This window comes from Pezoporus occidentalis, unplaced genomic scaffold, assembly GCF_034315485.1.
Source record: "Pezoporus occidentalis ecotype Australia unplaced genomic scaffold, CSIRO_AGI_Poc_V1 ctg243, whole genome shotgun sequence".
Classification (NCBI taxonomy): Eukaryota; Metazoa; Chordata; class Aves; order Psittaciformes; family Psittacidae; genus Pezoporus; species Pezoporus occidentalis.
The window spans coordinates 38,369-59,166 of record NW_026914319.1 but is presented as its reverse complement, the minus strand read 5'-3'; the positions used below and the strand labels follow the sequence as shown (position 1 = coordinate 59,166).

The window sequence follows — 20,798 nt, the reverse complement described above, 5'->3', positions numbered from 1 at the left end:
ACGGCCCTCACCAGCGCCCCGGGTCAGCCTCGGCTTCCTCGGGCGCGGGGCTGGGCTCTGCCCGGCGCCGGAGGCACGTTGCCGATTCAGCCCCGGCGGGGAAACAATGACTTGTCTCACCCCACGGAGCTGCCACCGCCTCTCGCGTTTCCGGGCCTGCGGCTGCGGGACGCGAAGATCCCCCCTCCCTCCAGGGGCGCCTTCACAGACCGGCGACCCCCCCCCCCCCCCCAGCCCTGGCCCCGCCGCCGCCCGCCCTCGGAGCGGGGCAGCACCACCCATTCGGGGAGAGGCCGCCCGCACGGTCCGCTCTGCCTCTCTATTGGCTGGCGTGACCGCGCTTTGCCCTCTGATTGGTTGTGGCCGCCGCCAGGCAGCAGCGGGGTCGGGCGGTGCCAGCCCGCCACCGCCCGCGCTCGCCGCTGTCGCTCCCGGCGGGCGAGTAAGGCGGCGAGCGGCGGCGGAGGCGGGCGGGACGGGTGAGTTCGCTTAGCGGCTGCTCCCGCAGGGCCAACTTTTCTCTCGCGGGGCTGGCGCAGCCCCTCAGCGCCGGCGGGACGGTTACGCGGTTGGGCAGCTAACGGCCGGCTGCGGAGAGCCCCTCAGGCTCTGGGTCCCGCACTCCGCCCCGGGGGAGCCGTCGGTGCGCGGTTACCCGCGGGGCTCGCCCGGTGTGCGAAGGGCGCGGGCACGGACGGGGTGGCAGAGTTCACGCTGCGGGGCCGGGTGAAGGGCCGGTGCTCGATGCAAGGCGGGGGACGGTGGAGGGGCAGGGCCGGCGCCCTGAGGGGGTCGGCGGTCGCGCCTCCCGCCTTGCTGAGGGAAGCTGGTCTCTCTCCGCGGGGCGGGGCCGCGCTCCGGGCACCGGCTGCAGCTTTCCCCTTCCCGCGGTCCTCCCCGGGCGCCGCTGGTGTTTCGGCTGCGTCTGGGTCCTGCGCCCGCTCTCGCTCGGGTCCCGGGCGGCGGTCGGGGAGGGCGGAGGAGGGGAGCGGCGGCCTTGGCGGGGCGGCTCGGGCCAGCGGGGTCAGTTGTGTCGGCGGGAGGAGGCAGTGGGGGGTGCGGGCAGCCGGCTGCGGGCCAGACAAAGGAGCTGCTCCCGCTGGTCTCCCCGAGCAGCGTGGTGCCTGGAGCTGACTTCTCGCTCCCCGGCTGGGAGCGTGTGCCTGCTCGCTCGTGGAAAGATCTGGGACGTAGTTCAGTGACGTGCTGTGGATTACATCCATTCCAACCCATCTTTTCCGTGTGGTTTTTGTTTTTCCTGCCGCGTTGATTTCGGTGTCCGCGGGTAGGGACGCGGGGAGGTGGCTGCAACAGTTGTAATTGCTGAGAGTTTGTGGTTGAGGTTCATGGGGAAGCGCCGCAGACTCTGGGGGGTTGTGCCTGTTCAGGCTTCGGTATTTGACTTTCCGCACGTTATACTGAAGTAACTTTCCATCTGCTTTGTGTTTTAAAGGTAATGGTAAAAACAGAGATAGTGGTGGTGGACATGTCTTGTTCCCTGCAATCCCCAAAGACCTCACGTTTGTTTTCCATCCAGCTGGATTCTGACTCTACCCCGAAAAAGCTCCCGAGTCTTAAGTTCTCAAAGGAAAGATCTGTGTACTCGAGGATTTTCAAGTCTTGTTAGCATTGTTCTTTCGTAATCTTTAGTATAGGCTGCTAGTGTGTGAAGACGACTGTAGAGGAACAAAAGATGAAAGTTTCTATGAAGTGATTGCTGTTAGCTGCAAATTCCGATTGGGTGATGAGGTTTTTGTTTTTTTTTTTTAAAGGCAACTTGAACAAATGACACGGCAAAGGGGCAAAAAGGCAGTTTTGCGCAGCAAAACGTAGAATGACATTGGTGGTTGTTTTCATTGCCTCTAAAAAGCTTTTCGGCAGTTTCTCCATCCAATAATGCAGTTAGATGCTATGGAGTCTATTCAGAAGCTTGTGCTTTTCACAGAATGCCTTCGTCTATGACAGTGCCTTGCTTCTGGTGTCCTCTCCTCCTTCCAACAAGTTCTCATACGCTGTGAAAAGTAACCAGAGTTGTAAAGGTTGGTCAATTTCACTTACAATCTGTACTACTTTCATCAGTGAAATACTTTTGGTACCAGCAATGTCTTTGAAGCTGCGTTCTAGATCCATCTGGCACTATTCTTGGACATATTTTTTCCTCCCAAGAAGACAATATGAAAATACTACTTTTGAAATGCAAAACTCGGCTGCATCTCTCTGTGATAACCTCTTTGTGAGACAAGGTACTTTAAGCCGGCCTTTTATCAGAGAGGTGACAATTTTCAGGAAGTTCAGTATGACTTCTGATGATTTATTAGCTGTAGCAATTCACTTCCTTTCAGTGTTGAGCTCTCTTTAAGGTACGAGTTGAATTTACTCCGAATGCCTTTTACAAGGAAAAAGGCTTTCATGGGCAGAATCGTGCTGAGCTCCTGCCATGGTCTTGTGAATGGGAGGGTTTTCTTTCACTTGAGAGAGTTCATGGTAGTCATGTTCACAGGCATAGCTTGGTAGTTAAGTCACTTGAATTCTAATTTTGCAAGGACTTGTATTGCAAACAAGCGTGTGCTTGAGATACTGCAAGGCTAGGCACTACAAATGGTATGTGTCATCTGTATTTCACCTAGCACAATGGAGCTGGCATTAAGCTGGGAGAAGAGCCCATTTACTGATGCATATGTTATGACTGTATCAAACCTAATAGTAAGTCATTGAATTAAAGTCTGATTTTTAGTGCATTTTAGTGTAAAACCCCAACATCTTGAACCTTCTTTGTATGTTCATGTCAGGAAATTAATTTTCATTAGTTCCTGCCTTAAGGTAGGAACTCTTAACCCATTGCTGACTTTAATACATGCAATATGAAATTTGTCATGTTCATTCTAGAGACTTACTGATTATGAAATCCTGGCTAATGCCTGGCTGTCTTAATTAGAAAGTAAATACATGTTTTATGGTCTTATGTGACACTGTTTTGTTTCAGGTTGTGTGAAAAATGCATAGCTTGAGAAATCTGGATGATTTATGAGCAAAAATTCACAGTTCCCAGACTTTCCTTTGGGACTAAGAGCCTGTGGAGTACTCTTTACATTTGAGGCTTTCAGATGAAACTTTCATGAGGCTTAAATGTTTATAAGAATATTAAAATACAGTAGCACTTGGGATCTCAACAAAGATCACCTGGGCACTCTGAAAATGTACAAAGCTTATATCAGGAACAGTTTAGAGATAAATCCTTTGGGTGGATGACCCTCTTGGGTTTAATTATCAAGCCTTCGCTTGATGTATGACATGTAGGATAAGGAGGGGGGTGGCTTTAAACTAGAAGATTGTAGATTTAGGTTAGATCTTAGGAAGAAATTATTTACTATGAGGATGGTGGAATAAACTGGCACACGTTGCCCTGAGAAGCTGTGGCTGCCCCATCCCTGGCAGTGTTCAAGGCCAGGTTGGACAGAGCCTTGGGCAGCATGGTCTAGTGTGAGGCACCCCTGCCTATGACAGGGGGGTTGGAACTGGATGATCTTTGGAACTGGATGATGGTCCCTTCTAACCCAAATCATTCTGTTCTTGGCATAGCCTGGCATGCTTTCTCTCTTGCAAATGCAAGACTGAGTACAAAACTTACACTTAAGTCTGCCATAGGATTTGTGGGGGTAGTTTTGCTAGCATAAATGGAGATTTACAGGTATGAACTGCTGCATTGGTATGTTATTTAAAGTGTTACCAGTGACCAGTCTTCCAGGAGCAATATGGATGAAGTTTAAGCAGGAGATCCTGTCATCCTGTATAGGGTGTATGATGATATGACCATCACTGTATGCATGCTCTGTCTTCTTTGAATTTGGAAGAGCTCAAATCTGAAACTATTGCACTTTTAGAAAAATTAAAGGCTGCAGATTTGTATTTATTTACCAAGGTGTAATACCCTGATGACTGGAAGATGCTGTGTAATCTCCAAGACTTCTTGTACGTTGTTATGAAGCTTCAATATGCTTAAAACCTGCATTTTATATGCAGCATTTTTCAGTGTGTTGGTTTGTGGTTGGTTGGATGTAATTGGAAGTATTTATTGCTTTACTGGAATCTGATAGTTTTCCTGCTTAACAAAATACAGCTTTTGATCTGTTAATGCTCTTGTTTAATTGTGCAAGTATAAAAACGTCCCACCTTCATTAGAATTGTAGGCGTGATACCTTTCAAATCTGTATTTTCTTTCTTCTCCAGAAAAAATGGTCCTTTTGTCAGTTTGCTGTCCTCAGTTGCCAGAATTGACATGGTGGTGTATTAAATGCACATTTGGGAATGGAAAATGTGCTGGCTTTAGAACATATTTTTATTAGCCTCAGTTAATTAGGAACTTAAATTGGATTAATTAATTTGAAATGCTTCTTGAGATAATCTTGGAAGGCAATAAGAAAGTGGTGTCAGGATAAGGACTGAAATCTGTGTCAGACTGGTGATGTTGAAGACAAGGATTACTAAAAGGATGAAAGTGTTTTGAACGTGGAGCAACTCCATATTGTCGCAAGGCTGTGTTTAAAGCTTCTAGGCTGCTCAAGCTCTGCACGCCATTAATATCATAGCATATAGAATCATAGAATCGTTAGGGTTGGAAAGGACCTTAAGATCATCTAGTTCCAACCCCCCTGTCTTGGGCAGGGGTGCCTCACGCTAGACCATGCTGCCCAAGGCTCTGTTCAACCTGGCCTTGAACACTGCCAGGGATGGAGCATTTACCACTTCTTTGGGCAACCTGTTCCAGCGCCTTGCCAGAATCTTCCCTATACATCTATTATAAGTGTATGCACATGCTTCTAAGATGAAGTACTTCTGCATACTCTCAAGATTGTCTTTATGAATAACTGACTTTTAAATTATTTTAAGTTATTTGAAAGGTTTTTTGTGAGTCTGCAGGGTGAAATACTTCTACATTTGTTATTGTAAATCATAAGATTTCTATCAGAATTTGTGCTGGAACTTTGTTTGCTTGAAAGTTCAAACACTCATGGATTAGATAAAAAACTCCCACAAAACCAAAACCCACCAAACAAAAAACAACTCCAGTGAAACAACAACATCTGAAAGATCCAACAGCTCTGGGTTTAATTTAGCACATCTAAAATAATGGAGGATATGAGGTGTACTTCTGGTGAACCTGTTGTGAAGCCTTTGTCCTAATTAGGACCATGTTGAAGAGCAGCAGAATAAAAATAGTATGTCAGTTTAGACAGGGAGGGTGACTGTTATTTACAGGGATTTCTTTAGACGCATCCCCACATGAACTTACGTGCTTTAGTAACAGCTGGAAGACTGGTGAATGAAAGCAGCCTAACTTACAGCCCAAGCACATTGAAATCATCTGAATGTGACACTTTCTTCTCACTGCAGTGGCAGAAATGGGAGGATGTTGGTGTATTTGTTTGTGTGATAAGTTAAGGGCTCTGTTTATAAAGCATCAGTGTAACTTCCAAATGGTATACAAATTTAATACAAGTGGGTTCAATAAAGAGTTGTTACTAAGAGTGTTATTTATTAGAACTGGAATCAATAAAGCATGTAGAATTTGAACAGATACTTAATCATTATCAGTCTTCTGTGTGGAGAATGCCATGAAAAGCTACGGTGTGCATGGAAACACTTTTTAGTTTATTTTAGAAGACCAGCATTGCTGAAGAATGATCTGATCATTGAGAGGAAGACTGGCAACCGGTTCTTTGTCCAAAACATGTATATTTGTCATCTTCTCTCCAGCCTTCGATGATCTGAAATGCTGTGTAGCAATGAAAGTGTAACAAAGATGCTTAGGTAAAAGCAGTGCTAGCTGAGTAGTAAAACATGACTATTGCTGATGCAGAAGTTGTATTCTATCCTGACTGGATTAAAAGCTCTCATTCTAAACTTAGTGACAGAAACTGTATATCTTGGGCACTTTGGTAGCTATTAAAAACATCTCTCTTTGTTAAGAGATAACATAACCTTTACATTTTGTTGCCTCTTTTTCTTTTTTTGGAAACTAACCTTTAATCAGAAATGGCATAGTACCTTCTGAAGCCTCACTGGATACTAATTAACTCACTTCAATGTTAAAGCCATGTTGTCTCCTACAGTTTCCTGCTGTTTGCACCGGATAAATATTTATGCTTCAGCAAGGCATTAACTTCAACCTGATGAATAGTGCATACAGCTTTAATATTTTTGTTAATGCTAAACACCATTATTCAGTACTATTACTATACTTTATTGCAATATTACTTATTATTTCTTTTTAGAAAGGGGGGAAGAAGCCTGTTACACTTTAAATATGCAATAGAGAATTAAATCTAATACTCAATAATTAAACTGTCTAGCAGTCTGAGTATCATACAGAAGCTAATGCTGGATGATACAGGGTCTTCCTGAGTGTCTGGTTAATGGACAAGGCTGTACTTGTCATTGTGACTTGTTTTCAAGTGCTTGAATCCTGTTCACATATGTAAAGGCAATTGTTTCCTATTTTGAATTATTTTTAATACTACAGTATTTGCTGTATTAAAACAAATTACTGGAATATGTGTAAAAGCATTAAGTTGACCTAATCTTCAAAAACTGCATTTAAAAAGTTTTTTAACTGGACACCATCTCTGAAAGTTAGGATACTGTGAATATTTTCAAGAGTCTATCATGTAAGACATGTTGGGTATACTGTAGAAACATCCCTGTCTGAGGAAGCATGCTATAGGATCTGTGGGTACAGAATTTAACGCTTTTCCCCCAGTAGCACTCCTCAGTGTTTGCTGGCTGTAGGAAGTTGTGTTACTCTGCCAGAGTTGAAGTAGGTTGCAAAATCAGGCTGCAACATCATATATTCTGAGTTAGGCTGATGAAGGGGAATTGTTTTGTGTTAGAGAATTCCTCAGCTCCTGATACTTCCCACTAAAGCAATAATTTTATCTTCCTCACAGTAACTTCACACTGGATTTTTGCCAGTGAAATTCTGAGTATTCTACAGTTTGTCATTTAGTAGCATATCTGGCTGAACCAATTACTGTCTCTTAATATAATACCTTTTGTTACTGACTTTCTTTAGGTTGTGCCAAAATACCTGCCTGTTTCATGTCATGTGCTGTGGACATGCTACTGCTTTTACTCAGTTACAGCTTTTAGGCTCAATAAGCATAGTCTTTCCATTCACATCTCTCATGCTTTTAATTATATTGACTCCATATGTCAGGTCTAGAAAGACTAATAGGTTCCTGCATTTTTTTTTCCTGCTTTGAACTAAACTCGAGTGCAACAGCCAGAGGAGTAGGTGAAAGCCTTTTTGATGATAGTTCTGCACACCCACTTACACGTGCATTCTGTAGCTTTTCCAGCATTGGTGTAGCATTTACCATTTCCTGCCTGTCTTGAGAGAATGTGATTTACATTTAGTTGTAAAGCTGAGGGAAAAAAATTCAAATCTCAAGTTCCTTTCCCTGTTCACTGTTTTCTTAGCAGCATTTTGTGTCAGTATTGTAAATAACAGGCGTTCTTGCCACAGTGGTGGTGTGATGAGATGCTGCAGACAATAAGGCTTATCATGTTACTTAGTGAAACTCAACAAAGGGAACATCTGTTTTGTAGAGTATTTAATGATACTGCTTGAAGTATCAGAATTCTGTTGTTTTGGCTAGAATTGGTTGAAATTTTGTTGAATTTTAAGTCAGGTGTGGAAGTATAGCAGAACTACTCTTCCTGCCCTTTTTGCCTTGTGTTAGAGATGTAGACTTCCTATCTCTTCTACTTGTAATTTTTTGCTGCCTTGCTAATTTTTGTTTGATAGACATATTTGCAATAGTATTCTTTTTTGTCTTATGCTAAAATTTTAAGTGTGTCTGAAGCATATGCGTTTTCACTGGTTACCAAGAGTTCTTACTAGAATGTAATATTTATTTGTGCAATGATATTTTATCCCAAGCTGTTGTTACTGGCAAGGTGCAGCTGTAAAGGGGAAACTGATAAGGGTTTTCCACCTGAAACTCAACATAATGAGATTTCTCTACACTATCCAGTTCCTTTGCATCCATAATGCATAATGTTAATTCCTTAAGGGAGTAATGAAAATCTTTGATTCGTTCCCATTTTATGGGTATTCAAAAGTGTCTTATATGTTTTGTCCTATTCTGGCAAAGAACTGGATGACAGCTCACCTATGTTGAATAGTTCACCTGTTGGAGTGAGTCTAGAGGAGGCCACGAAGATGATCAGGGAGCTGGAGCACCTCTCCAGTGAAGACAGGCTGAAAGAGCTGGGCTTGTTCAGCCTTGAGAAAGCTCTGGGGAGACCTTAGGGCAACTTCCAGTGCCTAAAGGCTGTGACAAGAGATCTGGAGAGGGGCTTTTTACAGGGGCATGTAGGAATAGGACAAGGGGGAATGGCTTTAAACTGACAGAGGGTAGGTTTAGATTAGACATTAGGAAGAATCTCTTTACTGTGAGGGTGCTGAGGCACTGGCACAGGGTGCCCAGAGAAGCTGTGGCTGCCCCATCCCTGGCAGTGTTCAAGGCCAGGTTGGGCAGGGCTTGGAGCAACCTGGTCTAGTGGAAGGTGTCCCTGACCGTGACAGGGGGTTGGAACTGGATGAGCTTTAATGTCCCTTCCAACACAAACCATTCTCTGATTCTGTGTTCACCAAGTTGCAGCAATCCGGTGGAACAGTGACAGGACTGATTTCCTTAATTGTCTACAATTGGTTTTGGGTTTTTTTTTTTGTGTGTGTGGTAAAATACAAGTCCTGTATAAATTAAGTAGCAGCAGTAGGATGCATACTTCACATCAAGGGAAGAAGGAGCAGTTATAAGAAGGTCCCTGCTTGTACAGTAAACAGAGGAACTGACAAAAGTGTGAATAGGAAGTTAACTGATGAAACAGGAACTAAATAACGCCACATTTACGATTCCAGAAGTTCCTCAAATGTGTCTACTGATTTTTAAATGATAGGTGTATGATCTTTTTGTGTTGTGCAATTAACCTCCACCCTCCAAATGTGCTGTTTGGAAAGCATCCATTCACTGAGATTATATTTGCTTTTTGCTCTCATGTGGCACAGCTTGCTTTGCTCTTGGTTCATTGCAACGCCTCTTTCCTGTTAATAGGACAGTTTGTACAAGCATAACATGTTGCTTCCTAGGGTTGTTAAACTGTATTGATATCATTCAGCTCAGGTTCATTTGAGTCCACTGTGTCCCACATACATGTGTAGTCAATGACCAATTTCAATATATTGTCATAATGGCATCTGCCATTCAAGCGACTTTTCAGTTGCTGCATGCAAGCGGAATATGATAAATCAGTTCCAAGCTCATGCGCTTTGGATTATTATAGAAACAAATTTTGACTACTTTGCTGTTAGGCACAGAAATATTTGTCAGGCTCTAAATCATGAACTCTGTGCTCTAAACCACAAGGGTCTGAGTTTGTAACTTGAATATTAAAGTGCCACTCTTTCATTCTAGAAATACTAGATACATAGGTCTTACAGTTCACACAAATCAGGCCTGTTTTGAGCAGAAGACATCTTGGGATTTAGTGAGAATGCAAATAAAAGAAACAGGAAAGGAAAATGAATGCATGCTCTGTTATGTGTAATATTAAACTGTTCTCTGCTACCTAAGCAATATCAATATAAATTCATTAGACACTATCTGTTGTTATGGCTTTAGAGCAATGGCACATAAATGACACCATTTACTCTGAAAATCATTATATCAGTTGCTCAAATAAGAGTCCCTCCAGAACCTATGTAACTTGAGATTCATTAGGTTTATATTTCTTTCTTGGAATAACTAATGTTCTGAGTTTAGATGCTTTCATGCTTTCAACTCTTTGAAATTTTTTTCATCAAATATTAATTCAATCAAAATTAAAATGCTGCACAAAGCGAGACAATTAACACCTATTTTTTCCTTCTCTGTCACTATTATGCTTTTGGGTTTTGAGTTTTTGTTTGGGTTTTTTTTTTTTTATACAATATAGGACAAGACGTATGGGGAAGTAGATTATCTGAGACTTCAAGTTGCACACACACTTAGTACTGCAGCACTGAAATGATATGTGGCAGTAGAGCATTTCATGAATATATCTTTTCTAAATGAAAGAGAATTGTGGGTCCTGCTGTGACTTTTTAAAAATTTTAGTTAAAAGTCATGTTTTTCTGTTGCTTAAAAAGTGTGTAAAAACCACAGAGTTCTCGGCTGCTCTGAAGGTCCTTGTGAGTATAACAGGCTCATGCAGGAGGGCGTTTGTGGCTAGTGGGGGAGGAGGGGATGAGGAAGAGCGAGAAGACTGCCACGGAGAGATAAAGCAATTTTTGCCCTGAAGCCATTTAACACAGCATTATGTGCATGTATTGATGGATCAGTTTAATTCTGCAACTTAACAGGGAGCAATCATCAACCACTCAAAGCAAATGAAATCCTAAGTTTTTTTTTGTATTGATATACCCCTCTTCTGGAAAATGCACCTTCATATATTTTATTTTTTGCTATCAAAATGAGCCACTAAAGCATGTATTAATAGACCACCATAAACCTCTTCTTGCTATAAAATCTGTGGTGTATTCCTAATAGCAAGGTTCCTGCTTTTCTCTCATGATCTTTGGGGAAATAGTGGAATGGTATACTGGAGATAATATTTTGCAAAGGATAGTGTTAGGGTGGTGGGATGTATCATAGCACTCACTTAAAACAGATGCTCTGGAGTACAGTAGGATCAAACCTTTCCATTGCAGTCATATTTGATAATGTCTGATGTTATTACACTATACTGTAGATCTACCCTGGGTAAATGCACCATAATGGTTATTTTTGCAGTGTACCAGGTTCTTTAAAGCCTGTTTCTGGGACATCCAAATCACTGACCTGTGCTAGCATTTATGCCAAGAGCGCAGTTTCAATACTTGTTTCACTTGGAGTGTGTTGGACTTCCGAAGTTACAAGTGGAAGTTCTTTGGAAGGATAGTTCATATTTGGTTTACATGAAAGCTTACAAATGCTTGCAAACTAGGAGTCCAGGTTGTAGAGAGACGTTTTAACTGGACATGCGCAATAAAATAATTTTCATGCTTTTAACATGCTATTGTTAAAAGCTTCTAGAACTTAAACCAACTAATTTTTTGGCAAATGAAAATAAGTCCCTGCTGAAGCATCCGCAACTTTTGCAACTTAATCCTCAGTTTGTGGAGTTCATCACATTTTGCAGAGGCAGAAGGAAGAGTCCGTTGAAGTGAAGTCCCAGTAGCTGCTACAAAATTTCTTCCTCATGGGGCTTGTGTAGCAACATCTAACATCAGCTTCTGGCTTGCACGTACGCATCTCTGCCTTTCACATTAAATGAGGTGCAGATACCGGGAATGGGCTTGAAAACTGGCAGAATCACATGAAATCTCATTCTCGGCTAGTGGAGTTGGGAATTTTTGGGTAATGTTGCTGCTAAAAAAGTAGAAACTGAAGAGTATTACAAATGGAAGGCAAAGAACTTGCTTAAACTCCTGTCCCTATTTTGTGAGCTGAATCTTTTTGCTTCTGATATGTCACTGCAAAGCTACTTGTGAGATGAATGCTTTTCCATTTGCTCTAGGTGCAGCTACATGCTGTAATGGTAGAAGGTGTTGGAATTGTGCCTTTAACAGTTGATGCTCAGAGATGAAGTACTGTGCCTGCTCAGTTCTCCACGTGCTATTTAAACATGCTCAAGCTATTGTGCTGTATCTGCTTATGCATGCTTTACACTTAGAGTCTTTCCAACAGCTGAATTACCTGACACCTTTCTTTTTGATATGTGGCTGAAAGTTCTGAACGAAGTCTCACTGAGATTACTTGCAATTTTCACTTGGAAAACATATTTTTAAAATTAGCTTGAGCAAACACTTCATGAACTGCTAGAGTAAATGAGTAACTGCTTGTACAGGTATACTACAGTAGCACTGAAGTTTGAGAAGGCAGCAAACTAGATGTCACAGCATTACTACCGAAATAATGCCATCTGCTATTGAAAAGACCACTGGTTACTTCAAGACTTGTGTGCATCACTGGATCAAGAGCTGTAGCATAGTTATTCTCTCTCTCTGCATAGTTTATTTTATTTCACTACTTGTATTTGGTTTTGGGTTTCAGGGAAACTTCCTCATTTCATAGGGATGTAATTCATTTTGGGCTTAGGGAAACTAGGGCATGTGAGAGCAGTAAGTTTACTTTGCTTGGGGTTCTGTAGAAAACGTTTCTTGTAAGTGGTTAACTTCTGTAGCAATGCTTTCCCTCACAGAAGTGGTAAGAACACTTGTGTCAGCTGTGGTATTGCCTGCTCATAGATACTCTTGGCAGAAGTTACAGGAGTGCTGATACCCAGGAAATAGAGAAAATTTCTAAAGTTTTCTAGTTCATTCTTATCAGAGCATAAAGAAAATGCATTTATTTTAGTACTAAGGAATTATGTGGCTAAAGCAAAAACTCGAAAACCTGTGTGGGTTAGGTCACTTTTGTAGTATTAGCATGCCATTCCATTTAACACATTTCTTTTTGTCATTTCAGTTATGTTTGGTTAAGTTGTGGTTGTATTCTAGTGTTATTTTTAATTTCTTTTTCCTTATGATGTGTACAGTTATTACCTCAATTTTTCTTTTTGTATATTAAACTGTTAACTATATTAATCCAGAGTAACAACACAGAAGAAAGAAGCATAGAAAAGCTGACACTTGAGGATATACGGCAAATGGAATAGCTTGAGAGTAGGGTTTTTGCAGGCTAGAGAATAGGGTGTAACCAGAGTAAGCTGGCTTATAGGTGGTCAATTTTGTCCGGCTGTGGTTATCAGTACAGCAGTTGTACTTACAGTCTGCTTTAGTGCAGAAGACAGCAAGGAAGAAATAGTAAAGCAGGTTTAAAAAAAAAAATCAAGTTGTGTAAGTGATGTCATTTTTATCTTCAGTTTGGTATTGTGCTGGTAGGGCTGCTTTTGTACTGCTTTAGCAATATAAATCTGGCTTACAATGGCTTGTATAAATTCAAGCAAATATTTCAATGTATAATCTCATGTCTCAGTGAGTTGTTTAGCTGTCATGAGTCATTTGGTTGTCTTGAAAGTTATCACCTTACTGGTTGAGGGCAAATACAAGGCTAGTTGTGTACAAAGGTGATTTGTAATTGTTGATTGCTAATCTGAATTTGAGCAAATAGAATTGTCAGAAGTCAAAGATCAGGATTAAAATCTTTAAAAGCCATTGCTTATAGGGATACTACCTTCTGTTCAAGAGATTTTAGGAAGCTTTCGTCATGAATGTTTTGGGTCATGTGTTCCTTCACGACTATTTGCCAGCATTGTAAATGGAATTATCACCTTAACTGTAGGTGGACTTTTTGGGGGAGGGAGAGTGGTATTTTTCCTGTTAACAGAATTGAAATGTTGTAAAAGGCCAAGTTGTAGTTCGATGTGTCAAGTAGTTGTGTGTAGGTTTCAGGACTGCAAAGTGTCAATATTCTGTGGTGCTGGATCGTTTGCCCAAGAAATGGGCATTTAAGAGGGTTATTTATAGTTTCTATACAGTCTAGTGAATGTACGCTTTCTTTCTTTAGAGTAACTATTTTTTTCCTTATTTGCTGTTATTAAAACTGAATTGAGGTCTGTCATCTGTGGCTAATGTTATTAGACCTGTGATTTTAAAAATCTGTAATGTGTATCTTTCGAGAGGACTTTTCCATTTGATGGGCAAATATCTATCATTTTGTTGTATCCCAAGTGTAGAGTGTTCAAGAAGCACATGTGCAGAGGAAATCTTATTTAAATCTATATTGTGGAAATGTCCATTGACCCTTGACTCTTCAAGGCTGATGCTCCACATTGTGATCTGAAGTGTAAGCTGCAATTAAGGTGGTTGCTTCTAGCACTGATGGAGGGGAGGGAACAGTAGGAGGGGAGAGCAGCAAAACTGAAAAATGCCCTTGGCAACGTTAAATTCAAATTGACTGCAGTTTCAGTTCCTAAAGCTCAGTAACCTTTACAAATCACTGGGGACAAACACATTCAAAACAGTTGTCTTTGTGTAGTTTCACTGCCCTATTGTGAAGAAGACTAGTAATAACTATACTGAATCAGACCAGAATTTCTGAAACCTTGTTATCTCACAGTGGCTGTTAATAGAGGCCTAGAGAGGAACTTAGAGGGGAAATTGGAAGAGTGTTTTGGGGGAGCAACTTCTGACTTGAACTACCTGAAGAGGAAGAAGTGTTTATATATTTAGTGGCTGTGGATGGATTCTTCCATGATTGTCTCCAAGATTCTTTTTATGCACATTTATGTAAAGTTCATGTACTTATGATTCAATGCATACTTCTTTCACATTGTTTTTGGTAACTCCTTCTGTTTGCTTTGAGCCTGTCTCCTACCGTTTCACCCAATGCTTGGTTCGTTCTTGTATAAGAAGATGCTAACTCGCAATCGCTTGTCATTTTAGGAATTGGCTTGAGCCTGTGTCAGTGATGCTTGATGCACCATAGGTATCTTGTTGACACTCCTGATTTTACACTGACGATAAGGATTATCAGAGAATATTTGATATTGAGTCTTCAAGCACTGCTTGCATTGTGTATTTGAGTATGTGACTGTTTCAGGCTGAGCACAATGGGTGTTTTGTTCCTTTGTGCAAGTTTGAAAAATGTCAAGAAGCCAGACCTGGCCTGTATCACTAGAATGAGTTCTGCATTGAAATCAGGAAAATACATTCCCTTCTTTGTCAATTTATTCAAGAATACACTTGCCCAAGTGCTCTTTCCTGTTGTGAGGCTTACCAAGGATTGTGTCTTTGTCTCTGAAACAAGCTGGGAGAGAAAGGGGTTTGGCAGTGTGAATTTTAAGTACAGACTGTAGTTCTTAAGTGAACTTGACAGATGGTGTAGAGCTGATTAAAAAGTTTTTAATAGTACTTGTACTGCTTGAAAGGGTAGGAAAAGTTGAGTCCTAATAGGCCCTTCTCTACTTCTGTGTACAAACTACTATCAAATACAAGATTGACATGTATCAGGGACTTGATCTCTTATGCGTCTGGTATATCTGAATGCTCACAAGTCTGTTTTGTTGTTGTTCTGGGATGAGTTGACAAATTTGGCTGATGATTCATAAAAATCTTAACTTTCTGTCCCATGTTTCCCATAGGCTAAAAAAAAAATTCTTAGCAAATAGTCCAAACTTCCAAGCAGATACTTTTCAGATTAGGTAAGGATGTAGTATATGCTTTCCTTCCTTTTCTAGCAATTCCCAGAGGACAGGACTTGAGCAGTCTTTGGCTTCTGGTTTTATTTTTTCCAGCTCTGACTTCCACTAGCAAACACCCACTACTGTGCTTCCAGAAGGTCAGTTCTGCAGAACTTGAGTTCATTCTTCATCCAAGTCCAGCCTCCTTGTACTTAATCCAGATTTCATTTACATGCATGCATTCTGTGGATGAATTCTACAAAGGCTGGGTAGCTTTAAAGAATGGGAAAGCCACCAATTGTGAGAATTTCTTTTTAAAGAGCAGCCTGTGAATGTATTGTCTGTGACTTCCTCAAGGCCATGGTTTGATATTATTGTATTAAAAAAATAATAATTCTTGAATGACTGGTATGAAAAACTGAAGCTGTTTTAAGTAGGTGAATCCATTACTGAGTTTGCCAGAGAGTACATCTTAATTCCTCTTGGCTTGCCCTCCACTAGCTTAGTGCATAGCAACTTTCTCTCTGTCCCCCTTCCCCTAAAAATAGTAAATTCAGTAAGTTCCTGTTGTATCTGTGCTGTAATAGAAAAAATAATGGGGTTTGTAGAGATTTTGTAGAAGTCTCTTCTAAACAAGACTCATTTTGGTCAGATACGCTTGCCTAATATCTTGCTCTGTTTGTACTACTCGTCTTAAAGCAAGAATTGGTATCTCCTATGTAAGGAGAGCTTTATTGTAGTATTAGAATAGAGCACGATCAATTTACAGCTCTTAGAGACTGCTTATTACTTGGGAAAATATCCAGACAAGCCCTAACTTAAGCTATATCAGAATGGATTGCAGACTTCAAGTGGAATGTAAGTTAGACTTATTCTCCTCTTGTTGGTATTAGAGCTCAAGTTCCATATGTCCGACAGTTCCAATGTTAGAGATTATTAAGGGCTCTCTGGCTTAAAGTATGCTTACCTTAAATAGATGTCCTACTAGGAAAATTAGTTTAATTATTGCTTAGCACCAACAAATAGGATTTATACTAATCCAAGTTGAGAGTCTTGTGGAAAATACTCCTAAGTACTTCTAACTCACAGGGCATAAACAAACAGATAAATTTGTCATGTGTTAGCTGGGCTGCAGTAGCTACACATGCTTTCATGAGGTGGAAAATGTGAAGTAATATCATAAGACCTGCAATGAGAGTGTCACCTGAAGTTGCTTTACTTTGTGTGATATAGGGATATGTATGTTTCTAATAAAAGTTCAAGAAAGATGGACCACCTGACTGTTACAGAGATCCATCACAAATAACGTTGTGATATCTTTGTTGAATCTTTGAGACTCCTTCCTCTTTCCTGCAACTGTCTTCTGTCAGAGCATCCAAATGATTCTGTCTCTTACTCTCTTCGAATGAGGCACATGGGGACATGCTATGTTTCAAAGCTGCTCATCAGCAGTATTGTTTGATTTGTGGGGACAAAAGCAGTTTGTTTTTAAAGAAATTCTCAAACTCCACTCCTCTGAACAACTTGAAGGGGCTTAAGAGGAAGACACCAAGGGAAAAAAATATTCAAAGGGTGTTTATGTGCCAATGTACTTTAAAACAAGACTTTCTTGGAGAATTGCTGGGTAGTGTTTGCTGCATTGTTTGAATTTTCATTATAGTTTTGGTATTTATAGAGTACATTCTCAGTATAACTTCACAGCTTTTTTTAAAGTAGCATGTGTTTACTTTATCTACTTCTTGTTTTAATTCCATAGTGACTGGACATGTAGTGCTCACAGTGGCCTTTATCTTGCAATTGAATCCACTGAAATGGAGCTATAATTAAGGCATGCTTTTTTAATCCTTTTGGGATTTTTTCCAATAGAAGGTTAACAGATGCTATAAATTAGGCTTTATTTTGGCTCACTTTGTGTTTAAAAAATTCCAGTTTAGAGTTACTTTTGTAAACTTTATATAGGCTTCATTAAAAATTGTGTTGTTAACTGAAATTTGTTAATCCTTCCTTTAGAGCAGTTTTAGGATTGCTGACTCTGTCCATACATTGTTGCAATACAATTTGATATATTATTTAACTAGCACGGAATGTGTCAATCCTCAGCAAAGCAGTAGGTTGTCTGCCAGTTTTAATAGATCCCACACACCTGATGTGTGGAATGGAGGGGATTTTTTCCTTCTGGGGATAGATCAGTCTGGCAGATAATAATCTTTGTCTTCAAGGGAAATAATTACAAAATTAGACTGCTTATTTGTGACACTCAAAAGTGTGTTATTGGATGCTTCTGTGCTCAGAGTTAAACAGAGTTTTCAGAAAGGTACATGCGTTTTTTTAATGTATGAAGGTAAAATAAGGACAGTTTATCTTCTGTGCATCTCAACTGCCTTAACTCTCAATGGAATACCTCTGCAACCTAAAAAAGTCAAAGACCTGACAGCAAAAACTTTGTCCTGTTTCTTTTAGTTCATTTTTTTATAGATTTCATCTTAAAAGTTCACGGTTTTGCAAAAATTGCCAAACAAAACAACAAAAAACCCAATTTGCCTTCAAATACTTAGTCATAAAAGCTTGAAATACTTTTCTTAGTCCCATGAATAATGCCAGCCAAGGGTGCTGTTACTGTTCTTACTAGTCAAACACATCCTGTCTTCTCTTGGAGCCTTTAATCTGAAAATACTGATCCATCTGCTTGATGGATCAGTAAGAATAGGTGAAAAAAACCCGACCATGTATATCTTGCATAAATGTGGTGTCAGCAACAGACCTGGAGTATCCAGGACTCCTCTGGACACCTTTAAATCATGCATTTCTTTGAGCAATAAATATTGCCACAGGGATTTGTGCTATTGATGGCTCTCGGGCAATGTTTGCTATTGTCAACCCTGCTGAAGCATGTGAGGTTGCAAAAGCTTTTTGTCCACCTTCACAGGAATGAAGGTAGGGATAGTAGAATGTGTGATACTGTAGGACTTGATGAGGTTGTTGCTTCAATAATTGTAGTAGGACCATCATTTGTGTGTGTTACACACAGTTTTTTAAATAATATTTTTAAACTTCCTGAGATTCATGTGTTGGCTCATGTCTCTGCCCTGTTGATGTCCCTGTGAATGGCAGCACACCCCTGTGGTCAGCCCTTTGAGCCTGGCAATTGAGGCAGTCGTGGGTGTTCAGAAGCCTGGGATTCCTGAGGGCTGCTCTTGGTGCTAACAACAGAAGCAAAGGTGGCAGTGAGTACCAGTTTCCATGTCTTCTGTCAGCAAGTCCTCTGCCCCGTTCCATCATGGAGCCCTAGTCTTCCTGTTGCTTGTGGTATTTTTGCAAAAGCCCATGAACCATTCTGGGCATTCTTGATCCTCCTTCTTGCTCTGATCCTTCTTCTCCTTGGGATCCTATGTTCTACCACATCATGGTCACTGCAGCTATGGCTGCCCTGACCTTCGCATCATTGCCCAGTTTCTCCATGTTTATAAGTATGATGTTCAACAGAGAGTCTGCCCTTATTGGCTCCTTAGTAACCTCTTTCAGAACGTTATAATCGGTTCAAATCAAATTAAATTTGTCCCTCTGTGGTTTACAATTCCTTAGCCCTTCCTTATTCCCCTTTCATCCTCAGAAAGCATCTTGTGTGTTCGAGTCTTAGTCCTGATGATCTTGTTCTGAAAGGGTATTGGGCAGGGGCTCAGGCTACCTGCTGAGGCAGCAGGCTCATTGTCTTGCAGTTGCCATGGTGGGGGAGGATTGAAAGGTTTTCCATCAGCCTTTATTTCAGTGACCTTTTCCAAGTTAGGAATAGCAGTTGACTAAGAAAAAGCTAAACAGTCATTTCTCTTCAGTGAGTCCATACACTTTTCTCTTGAGTTCTGTAAGCTGAAAAATAAATTGAAATGGAGAAAGTAGTATTTTCTGTTTTCAAAATGCCATTTCTGCAAATCTTTGACTTACTGAGCTTCCCACGCAATACATACTTGGAATTTATTAAACTGCTGTATGTGAAGTCTCCCATGCTTAATGCTTCCATAAGAGAGGTAGAATGAAAGTTCAAAGTAATGTCAGCATGTGAAATGTTAACAAGTAAAAGCATGATAAGAGTCTTTAAATATTCACAGGGACTTAATTTTCATCATCTACTTAATGCAGTGACTGTGTAGTTTTCACAAACTCTGCTTATTCTTTCAGGCTGAAGGTCTTAGAACGGATGTTGGAAGATGTTAGCTGTGGATACTGGGGCTGTGGAGGAGTGGTTATCAGAGTTCAAGGTAATATACTCTCAGATATTTAGCCGGTAGTGTTTGAATCTCTGCTGGAGTGGAGTGGTATGGAAAAGTGCTTAATTGCTGTAGAAAATAAAAAAGAATAGTAACCATGTATTTTGCTGAGGTAATGTGACATATACAGATGATTGGTTCTTAACTTGCCCTCTTCGGGATTATATCCTTGTACAGTAAAAAGGTATATCACAGATAAATGGTCTTGTTGATTTGAGTATGGACTAGACCATGCTTCTGGTCTGCTTAGATAAACTGGGAATGTGTTTTCCTATCTATAGTGGAGTTTTATCTCCTTTGAAGGAGTGCAGATAAGAAGCACTGTAAGAGCTATGAATAGTAAGTTAAAATGTACAGCTTTCAAAGGGTTGCTAAAAAGATTAGATTTTTACCCTCTTAAGTGCGAACAGAAAATCTGTTTAGTGTCAGAGCAGAGCTGTTCACATCAACTGGAGTTTGTGTTCTTTCAGAGGCTATATCCTGTCTATATATTTTTACTATATCCTGTAATTTTCAGTAGCTGTGTACAGAGAAAATCCCTTGAAGTATGGCTCTGCAAAGTGCTAAGCTTCAGGTACAGGGCTGCACCTGGAAACTCTTGTTTTTTTATGTTACCCACCCACTGTCATTACATGCTATATGAAAGTGTCTGCAAAGTGATAAATGCAGTGTGTCTTCTGGCAGTTTTGTTGTCCTGAAAGCGTGGTGCTTTCTATAATAAGGATTTCTTGTGAAATAAGTTTTAGTTTACAGTAAACTGGTAAACAGTAATCTGTAATAGGAAATAGTTGTTGAAATAGCTGTTATCTTTTTATGGTAAAAATTGCTTTTTCTACTAGTGTTAATATTTTTGTTTCAGACACTGCCAGAAGCATCCATATCCAGCTATGCTACAAACTTGAAAGATAAGACTACCTTGATTTCATCTCTTTACAAAGTAATTCAGGAGCCACAGAGTGAAGTGAGTATATCTGATCTCTCACACAACATGTCTGACATAACATCAGCAGAATAAAAGAAGACCTTGCATACTAGTTAATTGTGTTCTAACTATGCAAACTACAGAACTACATGAAGCATCTCCATCAAAATGTTTGTTCTTAGCAGTGACATATTACCATGGAAATTATTCATAGGTTTTGTAACCCACTGATTATAGCTAAGCCTGTAGATCATACTCACGGGCTTCAGAACTTGGCTGTAGAATTGATAAATATGTTAAGGGATTGAAAAGATGTTTGAGACTGACAGAATTCTTTTTGTAATTCAGTGTCAGTTGAATGTGAATCTGTACATATCAGAAGCTCATCTATTACAACCCAAGAGAACACT

At 40.5% G+C, this 20,798-nt stretch overlaps 1 protein-coding gene across 6 annotated transcripts in view; it reads left to right on the top strand.

Annotated features, from left to right (window-relative positions):
* Nucleotides 1-378: 378 nt before the first annotated feature.
* The window catches only part of HYCC1 (hyccin PI4KA lipid kinase complex subunit 1), a 43,752-nt gene continuing 23,332 nt past the window's right edge, over nucleotides 379-20,798 (top strand). The window contains exons 1-3 of one of the 6 annotated variants that reach the window (XM_062622537.1): nucleotides 379-442; nucleotides 19,378-19,457; nucleotides 20,326-20,427. In XM_062622537.1, coding sequence (XP_062478521.1) covers nucleotides 19,407-19,457; nucleotides 20,326-20,427 — 153 coding nt within the window. In that variant the 5' untranslated portion in view covers nucleotides 379-442; nucleotides 19,378-19,406. Of the gene's footprint in view, nucleotides 443-465; nucleotides 480-19,377; nucleotides 19,458-20,325; nucleotides 20,428-20,798 lie in introns of those variants that run through there. The other 5 variants (XM_062622543.1, XM_062622542.1, XM_062622540.1 and 2 more) reach the window with 5 other exon arrangements.